General features: G+C 46.0%; 1 protein-coding gene across 1 annotated transcript in view; it reads left to right on the top strand.

Annotated features, from left to right (window-relative positions):
* LOC119322488 (probable protein phosphatase 2C 15) overlaps nucleotides 1-2,772 on the top strand; it is a 6,123-nt gene extending 3,351 nt beyond the window's left edge. The window contains exons 6-9 of the mRNA XM_037595977.1: nucleotides 532-657; nucleotides 730-968; nucleotides 1,577-1,770; nucleotides 2,153-2,772. Of these exons, the coding sequence (XP_037451874.1) occupies nucleotides 532-657; nucleotides 730-968; nucleotides 1,577-1,770; nucleotides 2,153-2,187 (594 nt within the window). The 3' untranslated portion in view covers nucleotides 2,188-2,772. The remainder of the gene's footprint in view (nucleotides 1-531; nucleotides 658-729; nucleotides 969-1,576; nucleotides 1,771-2,152) is intronic.
* The last annotated feature ends 21,365 nt before the right edge of the window (nucleotides 2,773-24,137 follow it).

Here is a 24,137-nt window from a genome sequence, read left to right as displayed (position 1 = left end):
GCGGTGGCTGGGCTCCCCTTCTCTGGTCCGGTGGGCCGGCCACTGGGTCTCTTCTTATCCTGTGCGGCTGCACTCCAGCAAGGGGGTATGCGACGGAGTGGCGGCGGCTGGGCTCCCCTTCTCTTGTCCGGTGGGCCGGCCACTGGGTCTCTTCTTATCCAGTGCGGCGGCACTCCAGCAAGGGGAGGGAGTGGCAGCAGTGGCGGCGCAGAGCTCAGGTCGGGTGAAGGCAGGATGAGGCGAGAAAAGGGGAACGGTGGTTCGTGGGTAATGATACGTACGGGGTTAGGCTTTTCCTGGTTTTCCCGTGTCCGACCAGTATCTGGGGTATCCCAGACGTATCCGAATTAGTTTAATTATTTGGAAAAAAAGATCGGTGGATACGTACTTGATATGTTTCAGCGGGTATCCGGACGTATCTAACCCCTGACACAGCAGTTTGCTGCCATCTCCGAGTAACCTAGTGTATTGTTTATGTTAATCTGATCCCTGGATTCTGAAAAGTACCGATATGTTTTTTAATGTGTGTAGTTATCTACTGCTGGAGGTCGGCTTATTATTTCAAGCGATGGTGTTTGGGATGCTTTGACTGCAGAACAGGCTCTGAACTGTTCAAGAGGACTTCCTCCTGAAGCTGCAGCTGAGCAAATTGTTAAAGTACACCCCTCCTCTCTCTCTAACCCTGACTCTTTCATGATGCTCTTCTTTACACATTCAAATATTTTTCAGGACGCAGTGCACTCAAAGGGACTGAGGGATGACACCACTTGTATGGTCGTTGACCTAGTACCAGAAAAAGGCAACCCAGCTATGTCAGCTCCTAAAAAGCAACCAGGAATGGGTGTTTTCAAAAATATGTTTCGCAAGAAAACATCTTCCGACTCATCATCCCATGCAGATAGAGAATATATGGATCCAGACGTCGTAGAAGAGATATTTGAGGATGAATGTGCATTGCTCTCTAGACGGTTGGTTCTATAATTCTATTTTCGATCATTAAAAGAGCAAATGGCCATGAAGTTCAGTTATGATTATATAATCGTGTTGAAGGTTTCCAACGCATCATCAACCATAATAGATTCTTAAAAGAAATTGAGAAAGTCGATTAATAAATTCTTTTGCATTCTTACATCTTGTTCTCTAGAAGTTTGCACATTCATTTTCCATTGTGACAGCCAACAGTGTCAGTTTAACCAATAACCTTCTCACGGGCCTGGAATAAATTTACGGATGGTTTCTCGCTACAAAATGAAAAACAACTCAAGGACACGTACCATCCTTTTGGATTCTGGCTGAAGTAATTTATAAAGATGCACACCATGAGGAAAGTTAGATGAAGTTAAAGTGCAAACATATAGAGCACATAAACTCATTCAAACAGCATAACATTGTCATGTTTGAAGTATTTGGATCCGATCTTCTGTTCTATTGCATGCAAAACCCTCAAAATATTTTGTTCATTCACATTATCTTTCTATCTGCTGCTGAGCGCAACCTTGTTTGATTGATATTCTGAATTCCTTCAGTTTGCACCAAGACCTGTGCATATGGCTCAAATTTCGTTTTTTAACCGCAGGCTGGATTCTGAATACCCTGTTCGAAATATGTTCAAACTCTTTATATGTGCTATTTGTCAAGTAGAGTTAAAGCCAAATCAAGGGATATCTGTACATGAAGATTCATCACACTTGCGTCGATGGGATGGTCCGTTCCTTTGCCAAAGCTGTCAGGAAAAAAAAGAAGCCATGGAGGGAAAGCGCCGTTCACGAGGTATTGTTTGCAGAGCTGTTTATATACTACTCCCTCCGTCCCAAAATAAGTGTCGCTGATTTAGTACAACTTATTTTGGGATGGATACTCCCTCTGTTCCACAATGTAGTGCCTGTTTGATTTTTAGAAAGTCAAACAAGTCTACATTTGACCAAGATTGTAGGGAAAATATCAACATCTAAAAGCCAAAACTAGAATCATTAGATTCATCATGAAGTCTGTTTTCATATTTTAAATATTTACTATTTTAAAGTTTATTCCATAAACTTGGTCAAACGTAGACATGTTTGACTTTCTAAAAACCAAATATGCACTACATTGTGGAATGGAGGGAGTATGAAGTACAAAAACTTTTTCCTTATGTATTGTTAACTTGCTACAGATTCGTCATCAAGAAATAGCGGGTCCAGTGAATAGTCGCCAAGGTTAAAATTGTCTTGCTTTTAAAAAAGGGTTATGATACCAGAGAGCTACTGACCTCACAATGCCTAAGCCTCCAAGAGACAATCATTTTGCAGCATTTCACATTGTTTTGGCACTTCCGTGAGCACATGGACTGGTTGGGGTATTTGATCTGAGATTGAAATATGAATTGCCATGAAGCAGGTGGTTACTGTTCAATAGCCTATTATGCCATTTGAAGTGGCAAGCATATACCTTGTTTTTAATTAAAGGGACAAGCTTTTTGCTCGACAATTTCACACAGATCATTTGACCTTGGTGGCAAATACAGGCCCAAAGATCATTGATTGAGAACGGCATGCCATGTTGACGTATCTATTCTTAGGTCAAACTATAGTGTGAATTACTGATCACATATAGAGCTCCGGTCAGAAGGGCTTTGTAATTCTCAATATGAGTAGGTGAGTTTCTTCTGACCGACCTTGACTTGTGGTCGAGAAATACTCAACCCTTGTTGAAGTTCAGCTTTTCCTAACTCTTCTGTAATTAATTAGCATATAAATAAATTCTTTCAAACAACTGTGGCTTGATTGATCAGCATGACATTTCTGTGCTTGTTTACAATGTACATAAACTGGATCATACTTCTGGCATTATGGCCACTTTGAGTAAAATATTCAGGGGGAGGAACTCCCCCGGTGATTCTCAAAAAAAAAAGGGTACATAATCTTGCTAACAAAGCTTATTTGTTTCTCCATTGTATCCTACCTCCTGTGCCTGTGGCTGCTGCTAGTAAATCTCAGGTGGTGTTTGGTTTTCTAGTCCTAGGACTTTTTCTAGTCCCTGGAACTTTTTGAAAAAGACTATCAAGGAGGTGCTTCTAAGGACTTTTAGCAAAAAGTCTCAAAAAAGTTTCACCCTGTTTGGTTTGTTAGGGACTTTTTCTAGTCCCAACACAAAAAAGTTCTTGGAACCAAACACCCCCTCACACTCTTAGTGAAGCTTTTATCTGTGAGGCGTACGCAGTCTTGCTAACAAATTCATTATCTGGAGCCTAGAGGTGTACGGAGTCTCTGGGTAATTGTTTGAGTTATTGCAGTTTGCGCAAAATTAAAATGAACACGACACGAAGATGCAGCCATCATTCGGAACAACGCATGATCCCACCATATGTTTGCTGAACGATTGCGTCTCCCGCAAAAAAGAGAAAAGACAGCCCACATGCCGGCCCGGGTGCACCTGTCGCATGCATCACAGACGCCTCTAGCCGGCACAACAAACACGAGTTTAAATTGCCGTTTAGTGTGCTGTTCTGTGCATCTGAATCGGCCGCCAGCGTGATGCATAGGTGGTGGAGCTGACATCACCACGTGTTTTACGGTGTATAGGGGTGTGGCTGGTGTTCGGCTTGCCGGGTGACTTGTTTTTTAAGGGGTAATATTGGCGCTTTATTTAAACCACGAAGCTCGGAAAGTCATCGAAATTACATCAAGAACGAAATTTGGGGGAGCCCCCAACCAAACCTGCTACCAAACCTTACATAGTTCATTTTCAACACCTAATTTAGCAAATTTATGCGTGGCAATATTGGTGGGACGCCTAACCCAGGAAACTTTGAAACCTGCGCAAGATTGCAACATCATCTTTATCTCCTCCACCCAAGGGCCGGCAACGCCCAGGCTCTTCATGGGCTGGTTGAGCATCTGCACCACGCTCTGACTACCGAGCTCGACGTGTACCTGTTCCGCGTTGACCTCCCGAGCCAGCTCCAAGGCCATCTTGGAAGCCAACACCCAACAACTTTCAGGTCTACAATGTTTGGGAAGGGGTGAAACATACCAGCCCTAATGTGCCATGATGATCTCTCGATACCACGCCCCCTCCTCCTTTGTCTCCATGCCTCGACACTGCACCATCGAAATTGATTTTGAGCCAGCCATCATCAGGTGGCTGCCATTTTTTACGGGGTTTTGGCGTTGCTGGTTGTTTCTGCTCCGTATGCACAATCTTCCACTCATGCATATGTGCTACGACTGTAGCTATGATTTCATGTGGCGCTGCAATCCGCTTCCCATCTCTTGCCTCATTGCGAGCCAACCAAAGGCCATATGTAGCATGTATCATCGCCTCCCTCTCTTCGCCAGAAGCATTAGAGAACCAGTTCAGAAGCCAGCTAGCTAGAGCACTCTGGTTGGTGTTCGGCTTGCCGAGTGACTCTTGTTGTCACGCCCAATATGCGATACTATCCAAGAGGAACTCGAAGGTCCCACCAAAGATAGAGCCGCATATTGAGACGCTTTTGCAAGGTGGATATCATTACATCGTACCATTACATAATAGTTGGGGATACATACAACAGGCATACAATGCCACAAGAATACAACAACATCATACACAAGAGCAACATCCGACTACGGATGAAACACAAACAAAAACTCAAACGACATCCACCCTGCTAGCCCAGGCTGCCGACCAGGAACCTATCCCCTGAACGAAGAAGAAGCAGAAGAAGAACTCCAAAACAAGTAAACATCACTCTCGCATCATGATCATCGCATTCCCTGTACCTGCAACTGTTGTTGTAGTAATCTATGAGCCACGAGGACTCAGCAATCCCATTACCATGGGTATCAAGACTAGCAAAGCTTAAAGGGTATGGAATGGATAAGTGGTGAGGTTACAGCAGCGACTAAGCATGTATGGTGGCTAACTTACGAGTACAAGAATAAGATGAGAAGCTACGCAAACGGTCGCAAACTAGTAATGATCAAGAAGTGATCTTGAACAACTTACGTTCAAACATAACCCCACCGTGTTCTCTTCTCGACCCACTCAAAAAGAGACCGTCATGGTTACACACGTGGTTGGGTCTTTTAATTCGAATCTGGTGTCAAGTTCGCTACAACCGGATATTAAAAACTCCCATCTGCCACATAACCGCGGGCACGACTTTCGAAAGATCAAACCCTGCAGGGGTGTCCCAACTTAGCCCATTACAAGCTCACGATCCGCGGAGACAATCCTCCATCGCGGGACATCCGATCAGGCTCGGGGTCCCGGTGCACAAGACATTTCGACAATGATAAAACAAAACAAGCAAGACCTCCCGGTGTGCCGACAAATCCCGATAGGAGCCGCACGTATCTCATTCTCAGGGCACAACGGATGGGCAAGACGTCGGGTTGGCTGAGACCCTGGTTGCACAGGGGGCGCCGGACATCGCCCAGGTTGGACCAACACTCAGAGGAGCATTGGCCCCGGGGTTGATTAAAAATACTAGGGGTCCGAAGAAAATACCCTATTTAAGTTTTAGTTGTTATTAGGCAAATGGAAAACCAATGTTGGGCCTTGCTGGAAGAGTTTTATTCAAAGCGAACTGTCAAGAGGGCCCCAATACCCCTCATCGTGTTAGGGACGCAAAATCAAGGCACGTAACACTGGTATGACAGAAACTAGGGCGGAAAGAGTGGAACAAAACACCAGGCAAAAGGCCGAACCTTCCACCCTTTACCAATTACTAGGACAAGTGCCCGTGCGTTGCACCGGGCGATAAATGTGACAGGACTTGCTTCATGGGTACTTTTTTGCCACTTTATATATCTCATTTAAAGATATTTTGAACGTGAAAATTTCCTTGTTTTTATTAAAAATGTAAAACCTTTTGAAGAGTAGTATAAAAAATTATGTGAATCGGCACATTTCTCTATGAAATATTTTTATGTAAATTAATTATTTCTATTTTACATTTTGAAATGTTTTTTGTAGTTAGTAGTTCTTTTTTGGGTGATTTTTAAGTGTTTTTAAAAAAGCACGAACATAGACTTGCTTCATGTGTACTTTTTTGCCACTTTATATATCTCATTTAAATAAATTTTGAACGTGGAAATTTCCTTGTTTTTATTAAAACTTAATATTTTCATAAAAAATGTAAAACCTTTTGAAGAGTAGTATAAAAAATTATGTAAATCGGCACATTTCTCTATGAAATATTTTTATGTAAATTAGTTATTTCTATTTTACATTTTCAAATGTTTTTTGTAGTTAGTAGTTCTTTTTTGGGTGATTTTCAAGTGTTTTTTAAAAAAGCATGAATATTTAAGAGAACTATGAAAGCCTCCGTCCCTTATTATTAGACATAGAAATAAGGTTACAACGAGTATTTTTTTTTGGACTTTGTAATTTGGACGTATCCTAACAATGTTTTGTGATGACCTATTCAGCTCCTAATTTTCATTTCATCCTATTAAAAAGTATCAACTTTTTTTTGTTGTTCAGTAACACACGATATTTTAATACTTTGAGTAGGTTTTTTAGATTTTCGAGAATATTTTTAAAAATTGAAAATTTGTTATGGTGAAAGATTTTTTTTGGAATATTATATTTCATGTCTTATTTATATAGCACTACTTTTGTGTTTGGTCCATTGAGTTTTTTTTTTGCAGTCTAAATGTTGAATCCAACAAGCCTCGTGAAGCCCCATCTTTCGATAGTTTCCTTGTGTTGGAGGTTTGCCTTTTTGCTTCCACCTGTTGTTCTCTGATCAATGCTGATGAGTTGTTCTAGTGACAAAAGGTTTTCTGTTTTACCGTACTTTTTAGGTGTCAGAAAAACACAAAGTTGATAGTTCATGCGATTGTTATCCTGCTAAGGTGTGTCCCGCTACTTGTGTGGATGGTTTTTATGTCCAATGATCTTTCTGTTTGATTGTTTATTAACAGCTTTTTTCTTTCTGAAATTTCCGTTCACAGCAACTTAGAGCCACTCTCTGAGCCACTCTCTGTGCAAATTAATACTGTATCATTCTCCATTTTAAGATTGATCTAGAGCTACACAAGTCACATTCAGAAGACCAATCTGCAACTACACGCACGCGTAGTTTAATCTTGTTCGATTTGTGATTTTCTCCGGCGCATTAGTTTATTCCATCAGAGAATGCCAGCTCTGCAAAACGATGTGGTTTCCTTTAGTCAAGTATGTTATCGCTTGTTTAGTCTCAATTTTGGCGTTGGTTTCAAAATGTCGAGGATTAGTTGTTTATGTGGATGTAAAATTAGTGGTTGCTAGAATGTAAAGAGCAAGTGTTTTCTATACCAATTTGATAATTTATCTTTTCATACTGCAGATTGGTATGGGAACAATTCCATCCAAATGCTTTGTCCAAAACTGACCTGATGGAGATTCGAGCCGAGGACCCTCCCTTCTTATAGCAGCCAATAACAATCTGGGTCGGCAGCTCCATTGATTTGCGTTGGACAAGGACACGGACTGCAATCCATCCAAATCGATTTGTGTTGGACAAGGAGACTGCAATTCCATCCAAATCATACATGGGAGCAGATGCAGAGGTTGAGAAGGTTATGTCTGGGGAGGCGGGAGAGGACTGGCTGTGGCGGACAGGTCACAGTGGAGCGTGCTCGCCGCCGGCGCTGGCCGACGGCGTACCCAACCTGAGCTGTGCCCCCTTCGCAGCGCCAACGAGGTCCGGCGCCCTTCTTGCGCGCAAGCACGGCAGCCGCCTTCTTCGCCAAATTCCTGAGCACGGCACCGCACAGGGACAGGTGCCGGAGCACAAGGATCAGGGGGCACAGGCAAAGCCTGCATCTGTATGATTCATGTCGACAGCGGAACAGCCTCCATCGCCTCCTTTTTGCGGTTTTGCCACAAGCTGGTTACTTTGTGATTCCCCATCAGTGTTTATTTTCCAAAATGGCAGTGCTTCATGTGTTAGCATTTCTTATGTTTGTACTATGAATAATTTGATGCTATGTGCGTCTCCTGTGCTTACATTATGTATTTCAGAGATGTATTTCCCCACACTGTACCTTATGTTCTGAGAACTGAAAAATGGTTTGTCCATCACAATATTTATCCAGGATGTACTACCTCTGTTTGTAAATGTATGATGTTTTGGCAGTTTAAATTGAGCGTCTTATATTTAGTAACAGAGGCCGTAGTGCATTGCCCTGCATTGGCACTCTTCTGTTTTGCAGTACAGTATGTATTTAGTCTTGGAGTTCACATGGGTCAGATAATTCAGCTTCTCACAGTAATAATTCAGACTTCAGTGTATATAGACATCTAGTACAGCTGTACAGGCACTACACTTACCCGGGTGAGTTGCCGGCGTGGCGCCTCCTCACCCTTTCGCTTGGTTGCGAGTGTCACCGGAGCGACGCCGCATGCTAGATCCGCCTGGGTCTCTGGTGCCCGCCGGCCGCTCTCCTCTCCGTTCTCCAGCTTGCCGCGCCAAAGAACGGAACGGTATTCTCGAACTCGACGGTGGGGCAAGAGAGGATGGAGCTCGCCGACCGCGGGAAGGGCAGCCACGGAGGTGAGCTCACTCGGTTACTCCGGTGGCCGGTCTGCGATGTCCCATGGCGACGGCGCATGGGGGCTGCAGCAGCTGGTCCAGCGTGGCCACAAGCTCATCACCAAAACTTTTCTCCGCCCGCCACGCCGCACCATCTTCTCCTGCTCCGTCGCGCCACCCCTTCTGCTCCGTCGGGCCGCCTCTTCCGCCACAGCTCCGCCCTTCACTTGTCCGCTGAGCGTTTGGATAAAACGTATTTTTTTTAACGAAATATAGAGACGTAGCGGTCAGAATAAAGAGACGGGCCAAGGCCCAACTGGATCGCAGCCCAGCTAAACGAGAACGTACCGGTCAATCGAGTTGCACGTACAAAATTTATACCACCTCGAATAAGTTTTAAAATTCAAAGTGAAAGCGTAAAATCACGGGAAAAAGCGCATTGTGACGGTGAACCCACGGAGTCAATCCGTGCTTTATTATTAGAGAGAGATATAGATGCATTAATTAAATAATAGATATTGTGATATCCCATGATATCCATGATATCCATGTTCCAACATGGAACAACCTGCAACTGCACCTGCAACTAGCAATGCTATAAGAGGTGCTGAGCAAAGCGGTAACATAGCCAAACAACGGTTTGCTAGGAAGGGTGAAAAAGGTTAGAGGCTGTCATGGTAATTTGGGAGGCTTGATAAACAAGTGGTAGGAAGCGCGACACAACGATAGCATCGAGACAACTAGCATAGCAATGATAGTAGTAAGATCCAGGGTAACGGTCATCTTGCCTGAAATCCCGCTAGGAAGAAGAACGAGTCCATGGAGAAGACGAACGGACGAAGACGAACCACGCGTAGTCGAACGAATCCTCACGATCGCAACAAAAACAGTAACTATCGAGAAGAAGCACAACCAGAAAGAAGTAAATAATACGGTAAATACACAACATGATGAGGACATCAATACCATTGTTACACCCACAACCCCTGCTGCTATACATACTGGACCAATTACTTGTCACGCCCAATATGCGACCCTATCCTAAAGGAACTCGAAGGTCCCACCAAGGATAGAAGCGCATATTGGAGACGCTTTTGCAAGGTGGATATCATTACATCGTACCATTACATAATAGTTGGGGATACATACAAGAGGCATACAATGCCACATGAATACAACAACATCATACATCAGAGCAACATCCGACTACAGATGAAACACAAACAGAAACTCAAACGATATCCACCCTGCTAGCCCAGGCTGCCGACCAGGAACCTATCCCCTGATCGAAGAAGAAGCAGAAGAAGAACTCAAAACAAGAAAGCATCGCTCTCACGTCATGAACATCGCATACCCTATACCTGCAACTGTTGTTGTAGTAATCTATGAGCCACGAGGACTCAGCAATCCCATTACCATGGGTATCAAGACTAGCAAAGCTTAACTGGGTATGGAAACGATAAGTGGTGAGGTTGCAGCAGCGACTAAGCATATATGGTGACTAACATACGCATAAAAGAGCGAGAAGAGAAGCAACGCAACGGTCGAGAAGCTAAAAGTGATCAAGAAGGGATCTTGAAACTACTTACGTTCAAACATAACACAAAGCGTGTTCACTTCTCGACCCACTCGAAAAGAGACCATCACGGTTGGGTATTTTAATTCGAATTTGATGTCAAGTTCTCTACAACCGGACATTTACAAATTTCCATCTGCCACATAACCGCGGGAACGGTTTTCGAAAGTTTATACCCTGCAGGAGTGTCCCAACTTAGCCCATTATAAGCTCTCACGACCAATGAAGGATATTCCTTCTTCCGGGAAGACCCGATCAGTCTCGGAATCCCGGTTACAAGACATTTCGACAATGGTAAAATAAGGCCAACAAGACCACCCGACTCTAGCGACAAATCCCGATAGGAGCTGCACATATTTCGTTCTCAAGGCACAACGGATGAGCATTCCGTACAACTAAAACCAAACCTCAAGTTTCCCTGAGGGGGCGCTGCAAAGGGCTCTAGTTTGGACCAACACTCAGAGGAGCACTGGTCCGGGGGGAGGGAGGGGGGTTAAAATAAAGATAACCCTTGAGTTTGCAGAACCCAAGGGAAAAAGGCTTAGGTGGCAAATGTTAAAACTAAGATTGGGCCTTGCTGGAGGAGTTTTATTCAAAGCGAACTGTCAAGGGGGTCCCATACACCCGGCCGCGTAAGGAACACATAATCAAGGAACTTAACACCGGTATGACGGAAGCTAAGGTAGCAAGAGTGGAACAATACACCAGGCATAAGGCCGAGCCTTCCATCCTTTACCAAGTATATAGGTGCATTAATTAAATAAGAGATATTGTGATATCCCAACATAATCCTGTCCATCATGAAGCAATCTTTGACTTCACCTGCAACTAACAACGCTATAAGAAGGGCTGAGCAAAGTGGTGACATAGCCAAGCAATGGTTTGCTAGGAAGGGTGAAAAGGTTAGAGGCTGACATGACAATTTGGGAGGCTTGGTAAACAAGTGATAGGTAGCGCAGCATAGCGATAGAATGAAGCAACTAGCAAAGCAATGATAGTAGTGAGATCCAGGGTGACGATCATCTTGCCTGAAATCCCGCTAGGAAGAAGAACGAGTCCATGAAGAAGACGAACTGGCGAAGATGAACCAAGCGTAGACGAACGAATCCTCACGATTGCAGCGAAACAGGAACTATCGAGAAGAAGCACAACCAGAAAGGAGCAAACCACATGGTAAACACACAACACATAAACATGACAAGATGCTCAACCAAGCATGATGCATGACAAAGACTATATGATGCTACTCATGGCAAGAGATGATGCATACAAGAGGAACACATCAAAGCAAGTTTAAATGAGGCCGGAAACAACATATAACAAATCCGGTAATTCCTCATATGCAAATTTCGAAATTGGTCCAGATCTGAATAAACCTTATGTTCAAGTTGTTAAACAACAAGTTAAGATGCACCAAGATGATCTACACGAAATTCTAGTCAAGTTACATATAAAGTTCATTTCGTTCGGAGCTACGGCCTAGAGGATATGAGCGAAACAAGTCAAACATGGCATTGATGCAAAATGCATTCAAACATCAAGCAAACACTCTCAAAACATGGATGCAACATGATAAGATGAAACTACATGCAATACCAAGAAAGTTTTATATAGAGCATGCTCAAAACGGAGCAACGGTGCAACACATACACTCCAAACAAGATATAACAACAATCTGCCCAAAACAGCAAGTAGACACTTTTCAAACATCAAAACAACATGCTACAGGAATCTTATGAGCACAAACTTCACATGCACTTCATGTACAGATAACATACTTCAAATATCATTAAAGGTTCAGGTTCATAGGCATGAAGATTAAACCAATATGATCAATGCAAAATGCAACTTTATGACACAACAACATATGCATGAGCAGAGTTAATATGATGGCAACTTGAGAGCAAGAAAGAGACAAGCTACATCAAGTAAACATATCAACCAAGGGCATGTCATCAAAGTACACATAACAAAGAGCAAATAAAATCATGGCATCATAAACATATGGCTCATGGATTAGTAGGAACCAACATGACAAGATTGAATGTTGAAACAGTTTCAACAAGTTTAAAACAACAACATTATGATAGTATATTTGCAAGCATGAAACAGAGGCACATGACATCCAAAATTAACAACCATGGAATGTGAACAAATTACTCATAGCATACTTCAAAACATGTAATTGGAACATCTCCAGAAGAGGCATGTATCACTCAATAACAAGCTCACAACATAGCATCATAAAGTTAACAGGAATCTGGAACATTATATAAGCATGTTCATGGCAATGAAAACATATGATACAAGAGATATATAGGGCATAAAAAGGCATTTCATGAGAGAACATAACATATAAAATAAAACATGTCAACTAAGCATCTCCATAATATGCATGGATTAATTGGTAGTATGAAGGAAACATGGCAACATGATATAGCAGTTTAAGCATTGACAGAAAATTAACAGCAAGGGGCCCACTTCACAAGCTTGATTCACTCACTACAGGGCATATAAAAATACATGGATTTCACCCCTGTAAAGATGGCATAAGAATTCTCCTAAAACATGTAGACATCATGCTCATAGTACGCACACACAAAATGCAACTAAAATGACAAATCAGCAAGTTATAGCAGTTTTCAGTAGTTAACAGCAACATGCACTTTTGCAACAGGGATTAATATATCAAGATGCACCCTAACATGAATGCAAAGCACTCCAACAAGTAGATCAAGAAGAGCAGAACATGTGCATATCAAGATCATCATCATAGCATCAAGAGGGACAAAGTTGTGGCACTCACAAGATGCACAAATGATGTTGACAATCAGCAGATTCCAGCAGTTTATATCATTTAGCAGTCTTGCAACGATTATTAGGGCATCAATATGGACTCAAACAAGCATGCCAAAATGGAATGAAATTAAGAGCATCTCATAGTGAACATTTTGACATACCATGCACGCAAAACGGAGCACCGAGCATCAAGTTATGGCATGTCAAACATGAACACATAATGTTGGGAATCAGCGACAGGCGTTTCTACCTCCGCGGAAGTCAACGCGGGACAGAGGCGTGCGGGACGAGGAGATCCAGGGAGGTGGAGGCGCTCGTTTGGATGGAGGGAGTGGTGGATCTGATCCACTCCCTTAGATCTGGCACAGGGGAACTCCGGTGACGCGCGAGGAGGAGGCCGGCGAGGGGGATCGGCGGAGGCGATGCCCGACGCGGCCGGCATCGCCGGCAGATGACACGGATGACAACGGGGCCGCCAGATCCAGCGAGGAGCGAGGTCGCCGGGGCGAGGACAAGGCGGCGGGCTCGCCGGTGGCTGGAGCTACGGGGGCGGCGGCGGGCGCGGTTACCGTCGCGGGGTGGCGAGGAGGTGGAGGCGGTCGCCGGAGGGCGGCGGGACGACGAGCAGGCAGCGGGGTCGCTCGAGGCGAGGCGGCGCATGGCGTCGGAGGCCGCGCATGGGCCCAGATCGGCCCGGGGGCGGGCCTTCGGCGGGGGAGCCGGATCGGGGCGACGTGGCGCTCCCCCGTTGGATGGAGCAGTGGCGGCGGACGCCTCCGGTGCCGTCCAAACATGTCCGGCGCGCGGAGGAAGAAGGAGGCTAGGGTTAGGGTAGGATTGATCCGTGATTTGAGGAGGGGGAGGCTAATATATTGGTAGAGGGAGCTAGGAGAGTCCAAACGAGGAGCGGTTTTCGCCCACACGACCATGATCGAACAACGGAGAGCATGGAGGGGGTTTAGATGGGCTACGTGGGCTGTGTGAAGGGGTGCTAGGCTGCAAGAGAAAAGGGGGTTTTGGTTAACTCGGTTAACCGTTGGGGCATCAAACGACCTCCAAATAGAACAAAACTTGATGGGCGGTCTACCGGTGATATACCAAGGCCACTTGACAAATCTCGACCCATCCCGAGAATGTTTTCGAAGGCTCACAAAACAAGGACTGGGAGGGGTGACGGCCGCATGTGAGTGTGATTGGGCTCAGAACGGACAACGGAGAGAACCGGGGGAACCCGAACGGATGGAACTTTTGGAAAGCATGCAGATGAAATGCAGATGATGACATGAAAAAATGCAACATGCAAGAAAATGGCATGGCAACGATGGCGAATAACTGGAAGACACCTGGTGCATCGAATTCGGGGCGTTATATTACTAGAGCTCACGCACGCCAATTAAATTACAAGTTACTTTCGTTTCTTGGTAATGATTCTAATGTTCATGAGAATATGATGCTGCCTAAATTGGATACATTTGTTTTGCTTACAAATGAAGGGCCTAGCTTGGAGAAGGATGAACATTGGAGCAATAACAAGCATGGAGATGATGGCATGTGCAAGGGGAACAAGAACGGAGTTACAAGTGATGATTTCAGGACGTTGAAGCCACCATAATGAGTGCATGAAGCCTTGGACGAAATATGCAAGATGCTACTTCATAACTTTCGTCCAGAGGCTATTCTAGGTGCTGCGTCACCTTATTATTGGGCCAGTCCCATGTAATTTTGAAATACTTGAGTATAGGCTATTTTTAGAGTCCATATGTGTGGGGAAACAAGAGATAGGGTTGGTTTCGGACCCCTTCCCCAAGGGCCACGAAATTCCCCCTCTTCCTCCATATATACAACCCTTAGGGCGTCGTTTAGACTTTGGGTTTTGTTTAGATTAAAAGTTCGCCATAGCTGCAACTTCGCGTACTTCGTTTGTGTTCAACGACCAGACCAAGATGTCACAGAACCCCATCTTGATCAATAAATCTTTCATATTATATTCGCAATATCCAGATTGCAATCTCAGTTTCTTGCTTGTTCTTTGTTTGCTCGCAGGAAATAGACCCTCGTGGTTAGGTTGATCGTGCTCCGGCGTGGTCAATAATCTCTCGGAGTTGGTTTAGCGATTGCTAAGGCGCAACGTCCTCGCACGTACATAGTCGGATAGTCAAAGTCTACTCCTCCAAAACGACAATCACCATCTCATCGAAAGACGGGACACTTTTGCCTCTATCAAGTGGTATCAGATTTTCAGGTTGCTCGGTGAGATTTTACAGTTTTTCGTAGTTTAGATCGAGTCTGTTCTTCATACCTACAGTCCATGAAAAAGCCAAAAAAAATTAGGGTTAGTTCATCATATCCAAACCAATCTGAGCCATTGCATAATCTTTTCTGTATTTGCATTGTTGAATTTGTGGTTGCTTCGTCATGTCAAGTTGCTGGTCTTAGTGTCTAGTTCTTTAGAGTTTCGAGTTCTGTTCACAAGTCGTCACGCCGCCGCCGCACCATCATCATCACCCTTCCATATACCACCACCGCTTATCCGCTACTTCTCTGAGTCCATATACCACCACCGATCAGAGTCCATATACCACCACCGATCCGAGTCCATATACCACCATCGATCCGAGTCCATATACCACCACCAATCCTAGTCCATATACCATCACCGACCGAGTCCATATACCACCACCAATCTGAGTTCATATACCACCACCAATCCGAGTCCACATATACCACCGTCATATACCATCACCAGTGCGAGTTCCACCAAATTCATCTCCGCCACCAGTCCTAGTCCGAGTCCAATATTTGTTCCTTTATCTTCGAGTTCCAGAGTATGTGATACTATGAGTCATGAACAAGTCGGATTCCCCAACTTCCGTGCTACCCATACAAGTATGGAAAATTCTGGCTAGGCAGTTTTTAGGCCATTTGTAGACTTTTTCAAAAAAAATTTGTTGCAGAGCAAAAAAAAGGAAAAAAGTGCAAAAAAGTGAAAATAATAATTCAGGGTGTGCTCCTCCCTTGATTACATGACATGCCGTGATTTTGTTAGTGTTCTAGGCTCGCGTCTCTAGCACGGTCTAGCCTAGGACCAGCACAGTACCGTCATTGAGCGTTTATTCAACTTTGCATCTCTGAATTGATTATTGCTGAACCTTTTTGCTACCATATTATAAGCCTTCCCAGCTCCACATACATCTACGTCGTGCGTTTGACTCTCCCTGGTAATCGCTCTATCCAAGCTTTGAGAGTTTTGACTACAACGGTTGCCGATCACCACCTGCTTCTGGGTAAGAACTGGTAAGAATTTGAGATTCACTTGACGGATTTGTGACACCCCACCACCACCATTTTCTAGTAGTCTGTAGGATCATATTCTTGTCTGTTCCTATTGCTGCTAACTATGGCAGGACCACAAGCCGACGAGATTGACTGGGAGAACATGACGAACAAGGAGCTTCATGATAAGTTTCATCAAATGTTGGGTCAATAGGTGGAAGACGTGACGGCCAGCTTTGGAAAGGCAATGGAGAAGATGGATGACATTGAGAAGACAATTGAGACCAAGTTCGATGAATTACTCAAATGTCTCCCACAATCAGGAATGTATGCTCTTGTTCAGACTTTAGAAACATGGCAACATTATTTATGGCCCAAAGAATTTGTTATACATTCTGATCATGAATCTTTGAAACATATTAAAAGTCAAGCTAAACTGAATCGTAGACATGCTAAATGGGTTGAATTCATTGAGACTTCCCCTTATGTCATTAAACACAAGAAGGGTAAAGAAAATGTTATTGCTGATGCATTGTCTCGTCGCTATACTATGCTTTCACAACTTGACTTCAAAATATTTGGTTTGGAGACCATCAAAGATCAATATGTGCATGATGCTGATTTTAAAGATGTATTGCAGAATTGTAGAGAAGGAAGAACATGGAACAAGTTCGTCGTTAATGATGGATTTGTGTTCCGTGCTAACAAGCTATGCATTCCAGCTAGCTCTGTTCGTATTTTGTTGTTGCAGGAGGCGCATGGAGGAGGATTAATGGGACACTTTGGCGTGAAGAAGACAAAGGACATACTTGCTACACATTTCTTTTGGCCAAAGATGAGACGGGATGTTGAGCGCTTTGTTGCTCGCTGCACTACATGTCAAAAATCTAAGTCACGACTCAATCCTCATGGTTTATATATGCCTTTCCCTGTACCTAGTGTTCCTTGGGAGGATATATCTATGGACTTTGTTTTAGGTTTACCTCGAACAAAGAAGGGGAGGTGTTGGGGATATAACTATTGGTATGACCCGCCCAGGAGGGGCCGGGTTATACTTACAAATATTATTGAAGCCCAAGACCCAGGATAGGGATGGCGGTTCAGTTAAGGGCCCAAGGCCCGGAGGCGACTTAAGGCCCATAGTGATAAACCGCCATGTATACATGACTTGTATTGTAAGGCAAGAATAGTTAGGAGACCGAGCCGGACACTGTTTATGAGCCGGCCGGGACTCTGTAGAGCCGCTGGGCGTCGACCTCTGTATATAAAGGGATGACCTAGCGGCGGTTCAGGGCAAGTAACATCAACTCGAGAGCGAGGTCAAGCGATTCGCTTCCTGGTTATCGAGACATAAGTAATCCCACTCAAAACTGGATCGTAGGCTTTTACCTTCACTGTAAGGGGCCGAACCAGTATAAACCTCGTGTCCTCTGTCCCGATTAACCCATTTAAGTCCTTTCACTAGGACATCTGCCGTGACAATTCCATGACAGTTGGCGCCCACCGTGGGGCCAGCGCACGGTGGATTTGAGTTCTTGAAGGGCAGCTTCAAAGGGCTCAAGGGATACGCTGTGGGCCGGATGACCAAGAGTCATCGTGGAAAGCTCTACATCGACGATGCAGGCTGGGGCCCTGACGCCGGCTCAATTGAGTATGGGTACCGGGTCCCCTTCGGTGGAATGCACGTCTTCATCTGCAAGATCGGCGAGCCTGGCCCTGAGCCGGACATCTGCACCGACCTCATCGAAATGGCTCAGCGTGCGAGACCCGCCCGGGCTCCGCCTGCTGTGAAGCGTGCCTTCGTGGGATGCATCCATGGAGGGCTCTCTGAAGGATCTGCATCTGACAGTGAGACGGCCATCTACTCTGATGGCGAGTCATCCATAGGTGAGACAGATTCATTGTATCAACTGCAAGATGGCGGGCTTGGGGGCTGTTCCGATGGCAGCAGTATTCCGGATTGCCTCGAGCCGCCGAGCAGGGTTGGAATATTTGTGGCCGGCACACAACCTATCCAAGACTCCACAACTGCTGCGACCATGACCTCCGGGTCAGCAGCAGCCGGGGCAGGAGGCCCTGTGCTCTCGCCAGCTCAGGCATTGATGGATCTCACAGATAAGCTGACCGCTCTGTTAACCGCCATGGCCAACCCGGCGGATCAAGCTCGACATGATGCGGAAGTGGCACAGTTAAAATTGGATACGGTGCAGGCTAAGGAAGACCTAGCAGCGGAAGATGTTAGGATAACCGCAGAGCAGGCGGCTCTGGATGCTCAGGCTCAGCGGATTCAGGCACAAACTTTCCGGCTCATGCAAGATCAGAACGCGTCTAATGAGGTCATGAGGAGAAGACATCAGAAGACTCAGTCTCGACTCCCTTCGGTTTATGATCCTCGAAACCTCTTTCACACACCTGGTGCAGGGTCCAGTAACCCGCCGTGGCTCTCCCCGCGTACTGAGGCAGACCGGGTTGCAACACCCGGGGTCGGGGCGCCGGCTCAACCACAGGTGATGGGGTCTCCCCGCGTGAACACTGCTCCACCTCAGTATGTACCCACACCTCCGGGTCACTATTCTAACCCATTGGAGAACATGATAGCGGCGGCGGCACGGTTGGCGGCTCTCCCAATTGATGGTGACTCTCCGGCGGCGGTTGAAACCCGCCGGGTCAGAGAACTTCTTCAGACGGCCTTAGCACAATAGGAGGCATACACATACAACCGAGACATGATCCATTCAACCCCTCGTCCAAACCGAAGCCCGAGTTATAGCAGGCACATGGACTCAGCAGCTGTCTCAAGCAACGTCCAGCGTCGTAACCAGCCAGGCGGGCATGACCCAGCGCGGCATGGAGCCTTTAACTTGGTAGATCAACACAGAATACGTCAAGAGGCTGAGTGGGCGGCTGAGCAGGCGGCTCACCTGACGGCTTACCAGCCGTATCCGGCTTACCAGCCATATCCGGCTTACCCGACGACTTCTATCGAGGCAGGTGTGGCCACCAGGACCGGAGGAGTCCCCTGTCTAGTGCCGGCTCTACGTAACGAGCGTTTTCCCAAGGATTTTAAGGGACCTAGGAAAGTTCCGAACTACACGGCCGACTTACAGCCCGGGGCATGGATTGAAAGTTACGAGATGGCTATGGAATCATTGGAGGTCAGTGATGTTGCGATGGCCAAGTACTTCACCATGATGTTGGATGGGACCGCCCGCACTTGGTTGAAAGGCCTACCACCTAATTCAATCAGTTCATGGGCAGAGCTAAAAGCTCGGTTCGTCTAGAATTTCAAGGAAATGTGCAAGCAGCCTATGTCAATTATGGATTTGATGAATTGCAAGCAGGAAGAGGGCGAGTCTACAACCCATTGGGTGCGTCGGGTTAAAGCTATAATACATTCATCTGATAAGATGGATGCCGGCTCTGCAGTCTTAATGTTGGAGAAAAATTGTCGTTTTTTACCTCTGAAACAAAAGCTGGGGCGGCTCAAGGGCGATTGTAATGATATGGGCACGCTGATGGAGGCTCTGGTCAAGTACGCCGACTCTGATAGTACCAAGGATCCCGAGTCTGATGATGAAAAGACAGGGAAGGGAAAGAAGAACGACAACGGCAAGGGCCCTCAACATAACCCGGCAAATCAAGGAGGTAATAAACGTAAGGCTGATGATAGTTTTGATTTTGTGGCTAACACTAGTACGCAGGGCAACAACCAACGGCGTAAGGGGAGACCGCCTCCCCGGTCTGGCGGGTCAGGTCCCACACTTGAGCAGTTATTGAACGAGCCCTGTGCAAGGCACGACACTCAGCAGAAGCCGGCTACCCATCTATGGAAGGACTGTACGATCATGAAGGCCTTCAAAAATTCCAACATGTTTGATGGTAACAATGGGCAGGGCGGCGGCTTAGGTGGCGGCGGTTTTCATGGCCCGGGCGGCGGTTCAAATCCCAATTTTAAAAATTCTCAAGACAATCAAGGTGGATATAACCAACAATCTAGCCAGGGTGGTCAGCAACAACAGCAAGATGGATACCAGAGCCATCCAAAGCAGCTGAATAGTGGGCAATATCATGTGCTTACCACTAGTTTATGCAAACGAGACCAGAAGCTTCATAAGAGGGCTGTGAATGCTGTTGAGCCGGCAGTTCCTCGTTATTTGAGATGGTCTGAGCAGCCTATTCTATGGAGTAGGGAGGATCACCCTCCCCGGGTTGATAATCTGGGCCACTTAGCCTTGGTGGTGGCCCCTCAGGTAGGTGGATATAAATTCACCAAGGTACTCATGGTTGGAGGCAACAGCATCAACATCCTCTATTATGAGACCTTTCGTCGCATGGGGTTTACTAATAAAAGCCTTAAGCAGTCCAACACTATCTTCCATGGCATCGTGCCCGGTAAGTCGGCATATCCAGTCGGTAAGATCGAATTGGAGGTAGCCTTTGGGGATGAATATGACTCCAGGGCCGAGAAATTAACGTTTGAAGTAGTCAAGATCAAAATCCCATATCATGCTCTATTTGGGCGGCCAGCTTATGCCAAGTTCATGGCACGACCGTGTTATGTGAATTTGAAGCTCAAGATGCCGGGTCATAAGGGAACCATTATGATGCACGGAAGCCGGAAGGTAGCCTTGGAATGTGAAGAAGGTGACGCGGCTTATGCTGAGTCGGTCTGTGCAACAGAAGAGTTAAAATTCTACAAGGACAATGTTGATCCGGCGGATATGACATCTTTGAAGAAGCCAACCACAGAGCATGAGCCGGTCATGAAATTTAAGTTGGCCGATGATACTAAGCTTGTTGACTTTGTTCCAGGCGACTCATCCAAGAAGTTCAGTATCAGTGCTAATTTGGATCCCAAATAGGAAAGCCCGCTCATCGAGTTCATCCGTGAGAACCGGGACATCTGTGCATGGAAACCTTCTCACATGCAGGTGTACCGATAGAACTCGCTGAGCACACTCTTAATATTGATCCACAGTTTAAGCCGGTCAAGCAGTTTCTTCGGCGGTTCAATGAGGAGAGATGGAAGGCCATTGGTGAGGAGGTAGCCTGGCTCTTAGCAGCTGGGTTCATCATTGAAGTTTTTCATCCAGAGTGGTTGGCTAACCCGGTGCTTGTGCTTAAGAAAAACAACACTTGGCGTATGTGTGTGGATTACACGGATTTAAACAAGGCTTGTCCAGCTGATCCTTCACTCTCCCTCGTATTAATCAAATCATTGATGCTACAGCGGGTTGTGAGCGTTTGAGTTTTTTGGATGCTTACTCTGGTTATCATCAGATCAAGATGGCAGTTAAGGACCAGGAAAAGACGGTGTCCATTACTCTGTTCGGAGCCTTCTACTATGTATCAATGCCTTTCGGGCTCAAGAGTGCCCAGGCGACTTACCAACGGTGTGTGCAGAATTGTCTTCATAATCAAACTGGGCGCAATGTTCATGCTTATGTGGATGATATAGTGGTGAAATCCAGAGAGAAGGAGACCTTGATAGATGTTCTAAAGGAAACCTTTGACAATCTTTGGGTTTACAAGATGATGCTTAACCCGGCCAAGTGTGTTTTTGGTATGCCTGCGAGCAAGCTTTTGGGTTTTCTGGTTTCTAACAAGGGCATCGAGGCTAACCCGGAGAAGATCAAGGCCATCACCTCTCTGGCTAAACCGGCGTGTATCAATGATGTTCAGTGTTTGGCGGGTCGTATCGTTGCTTTAAGCCAGTTCATAAGCTGGTTAGGTGAGAAGGCCATACCACTGTATCAAATGATGAAGAAGACGGATAACTTCGTCTAGAGTGACGCTGCCAACACTGTTTTTGAAGATTTGAAGAGGCAGCTGGCTGAGCCGCCGGTTCTTGCTGCTCCCATTGATAAAGAGCCCTTATTATTATATGTGGCTGCTAACACGCATGCCGTCAGCGTGGCCATTGTGGTGGAACGCAAGGAGGCAGGCAAGGGACACCCGGTTCAGCGGCCGGTTTACTACATTAGCAAAGTGCTTATTGAGTCCAAGCAACGGTATCCGCATTGGCAGAAGCTCGTTTATGGGGTGTTCATGGCAAGTCGGAAGCTTAAGCAATATTTCCTGGGCCACCCCATCACTGTGGTTAGTTCTGCTCCTTTGGGGGATATCATTCTAAACAGAGGGGCCACAGGACGAGTTGCCAAGTGGGCCATTGAACTTGGGCCTCATGGTTTAAAGTATGTGCCACGCACTGCTATCAAATCTCAAGCGCTAGTGGATTTCATCAACGATTGGACAAAGCTGTAGATACTTGAAGAAAAGCTAGACAACACATATTTGACTATACATTTTGACGGGTCCAGGCAATTGGAGGGCTCGAGGGCTGGAGTCGTTTTAGTTTCCCCTCGAGGTGACAATTTTTTTATGTGCTATGGTTGATGTTTCCTTGCACTAACAATGCAGCTGAGTACGAAGCCTTACTCCATGGTCTCCGGATGGCCAAGGAGATGAGCTTAAGCCGGGTAAGGTGTTTCGGCGACTCAGATTTGGTGGCTCAGCAGGTATCAGGCAAGTGGGATTCTAAGGATCCTCTCATGGCGGCTTATCACCGTGAAGTTGACGCCATTGCCGGACACTTCAAGGGTTATCAAGTGGAGCACATTGACCGCAGAAAGAATGAGGCGGCTGATGCTTTAAGCCGGCTGGGCTCTCAGCGTAAGCCGGTGCCGCCTAATACTTTCTTGGATATTCTGCATAACCCTTCTATCAAGTTACCTACAGAGGAGGACTTGGCTGTTCCTGACCCGGAAGCACAATTGGTGGCGGCTCTTCATGTCATTCCAGATTGGACGGTGCCATATTTGGCTTATATGACCCGGGGCGAGTTGCCTGAGGATGAAACCTTGGCCAGACAGATAACCCGGCGGTCTAAGTCAATGACGATTGTCAGTGGCGAGTTGCATCATCGCAGCATGACAGGGGCATTTCAGCATTGCGTATCCCCTGAAGAAGGCCAAGAAATTCTACGTGAGATTCACGAAGGGGATTGTGGTCACCATGCCAGGTCAAAATCACTTGTGGCTAAGGCTTTCTGCCATGGATTCTATTGGCTGACGGCTCATTCTGATGCGGAGGACCTGGTCAGTAAATGTGACAGCTATCAGAAGTTCTCAAGACGGGCTCATGTGTCGGCTCAAGAATTGAGGATGATTCCAATTACTTGGCCGTTTGCAGTCTAGGGGCTTGACATGGTTGGGCCTTTCAAAAGGTCAAAAGATAAAAAGACCCACCTCTTGGTGGCAGTTGATAAATTTACTAAGTGGGTTGAGGCAGGGCCAGCCAGTAAGTGTGATGCAGCTACGACGGTTCAGTTCATGAAGAAGGTGATATTTCGCTTCGGCTTTCCACACAACATTATAACTGACAATGGCACTAATCTGTCTAAAGGCGCCATGGAAGAATTTTGTCAATGTGAGCATATTCGGCTTGATGTTTCATCAGTGGCTCACCCCCAATCCAATGGTCAAGCCGAGAGAGCCAATCAGGAGATCTTGAAAGGCATCAAGCCCCGGCTTTTGGTCCCCCTGCAGCGGATGCCGGGTTGTTGGGTTGAGGAGTTACCCTCTGTGTTATGGAGCATGAACACTACTCCTAACAGATCTACAGGTTATACGCCTTTCTTCATAGTCTACGGAGCTGAGGCGGTTCTCCCTAGTGACATCCGTCATGACTCACCTCACGTGGCGGCTTATGTGGAGGCGGACAAGGAACATGCGCGTCAGGATGCTCTTGACCTGTTAGATGAACAACGGGACTTGGAAGCAGCTCGTTCGGTGATTTACCAACAGGACTTGTGCCACTATGACAGCCGCCGGGTTAAGTCCAGAGCCTTTCAGGAAGGTGATTTGGTGCTCCGGCTCATTCAGGATCAAACTGATGCGCACAAGTTATCCCCACCTTGGGAAGGGCCCTTTGTGGTCAGCAAGAACTTGAACAACGGGTCATATTACCTTATTGATGTTCGAGAGCACAAAGACTCACGTAAGTCGG

This window comes from Triticum dicoccoides, chromosome 6B, assembly GCF_002162155.2.
Source record: "Triticum dicoccoides isolate Atlit2015 ecotype Zavitan chromosome 6B, WEW_v2.0, whole genome shotgun sequence".
NCBI classification, from domain to species: domain Eukaryota; kingdom Viridiplantae; phylum Streptophyta; class Magnoliopsida; order Poales; family Poaceae; genus Triticum; species Triticum dicoccoides.
Note: the sequence above shows the minus strand (reverse complement) of the source record. Positions and strands in the feature narration are given on the sequence as shown.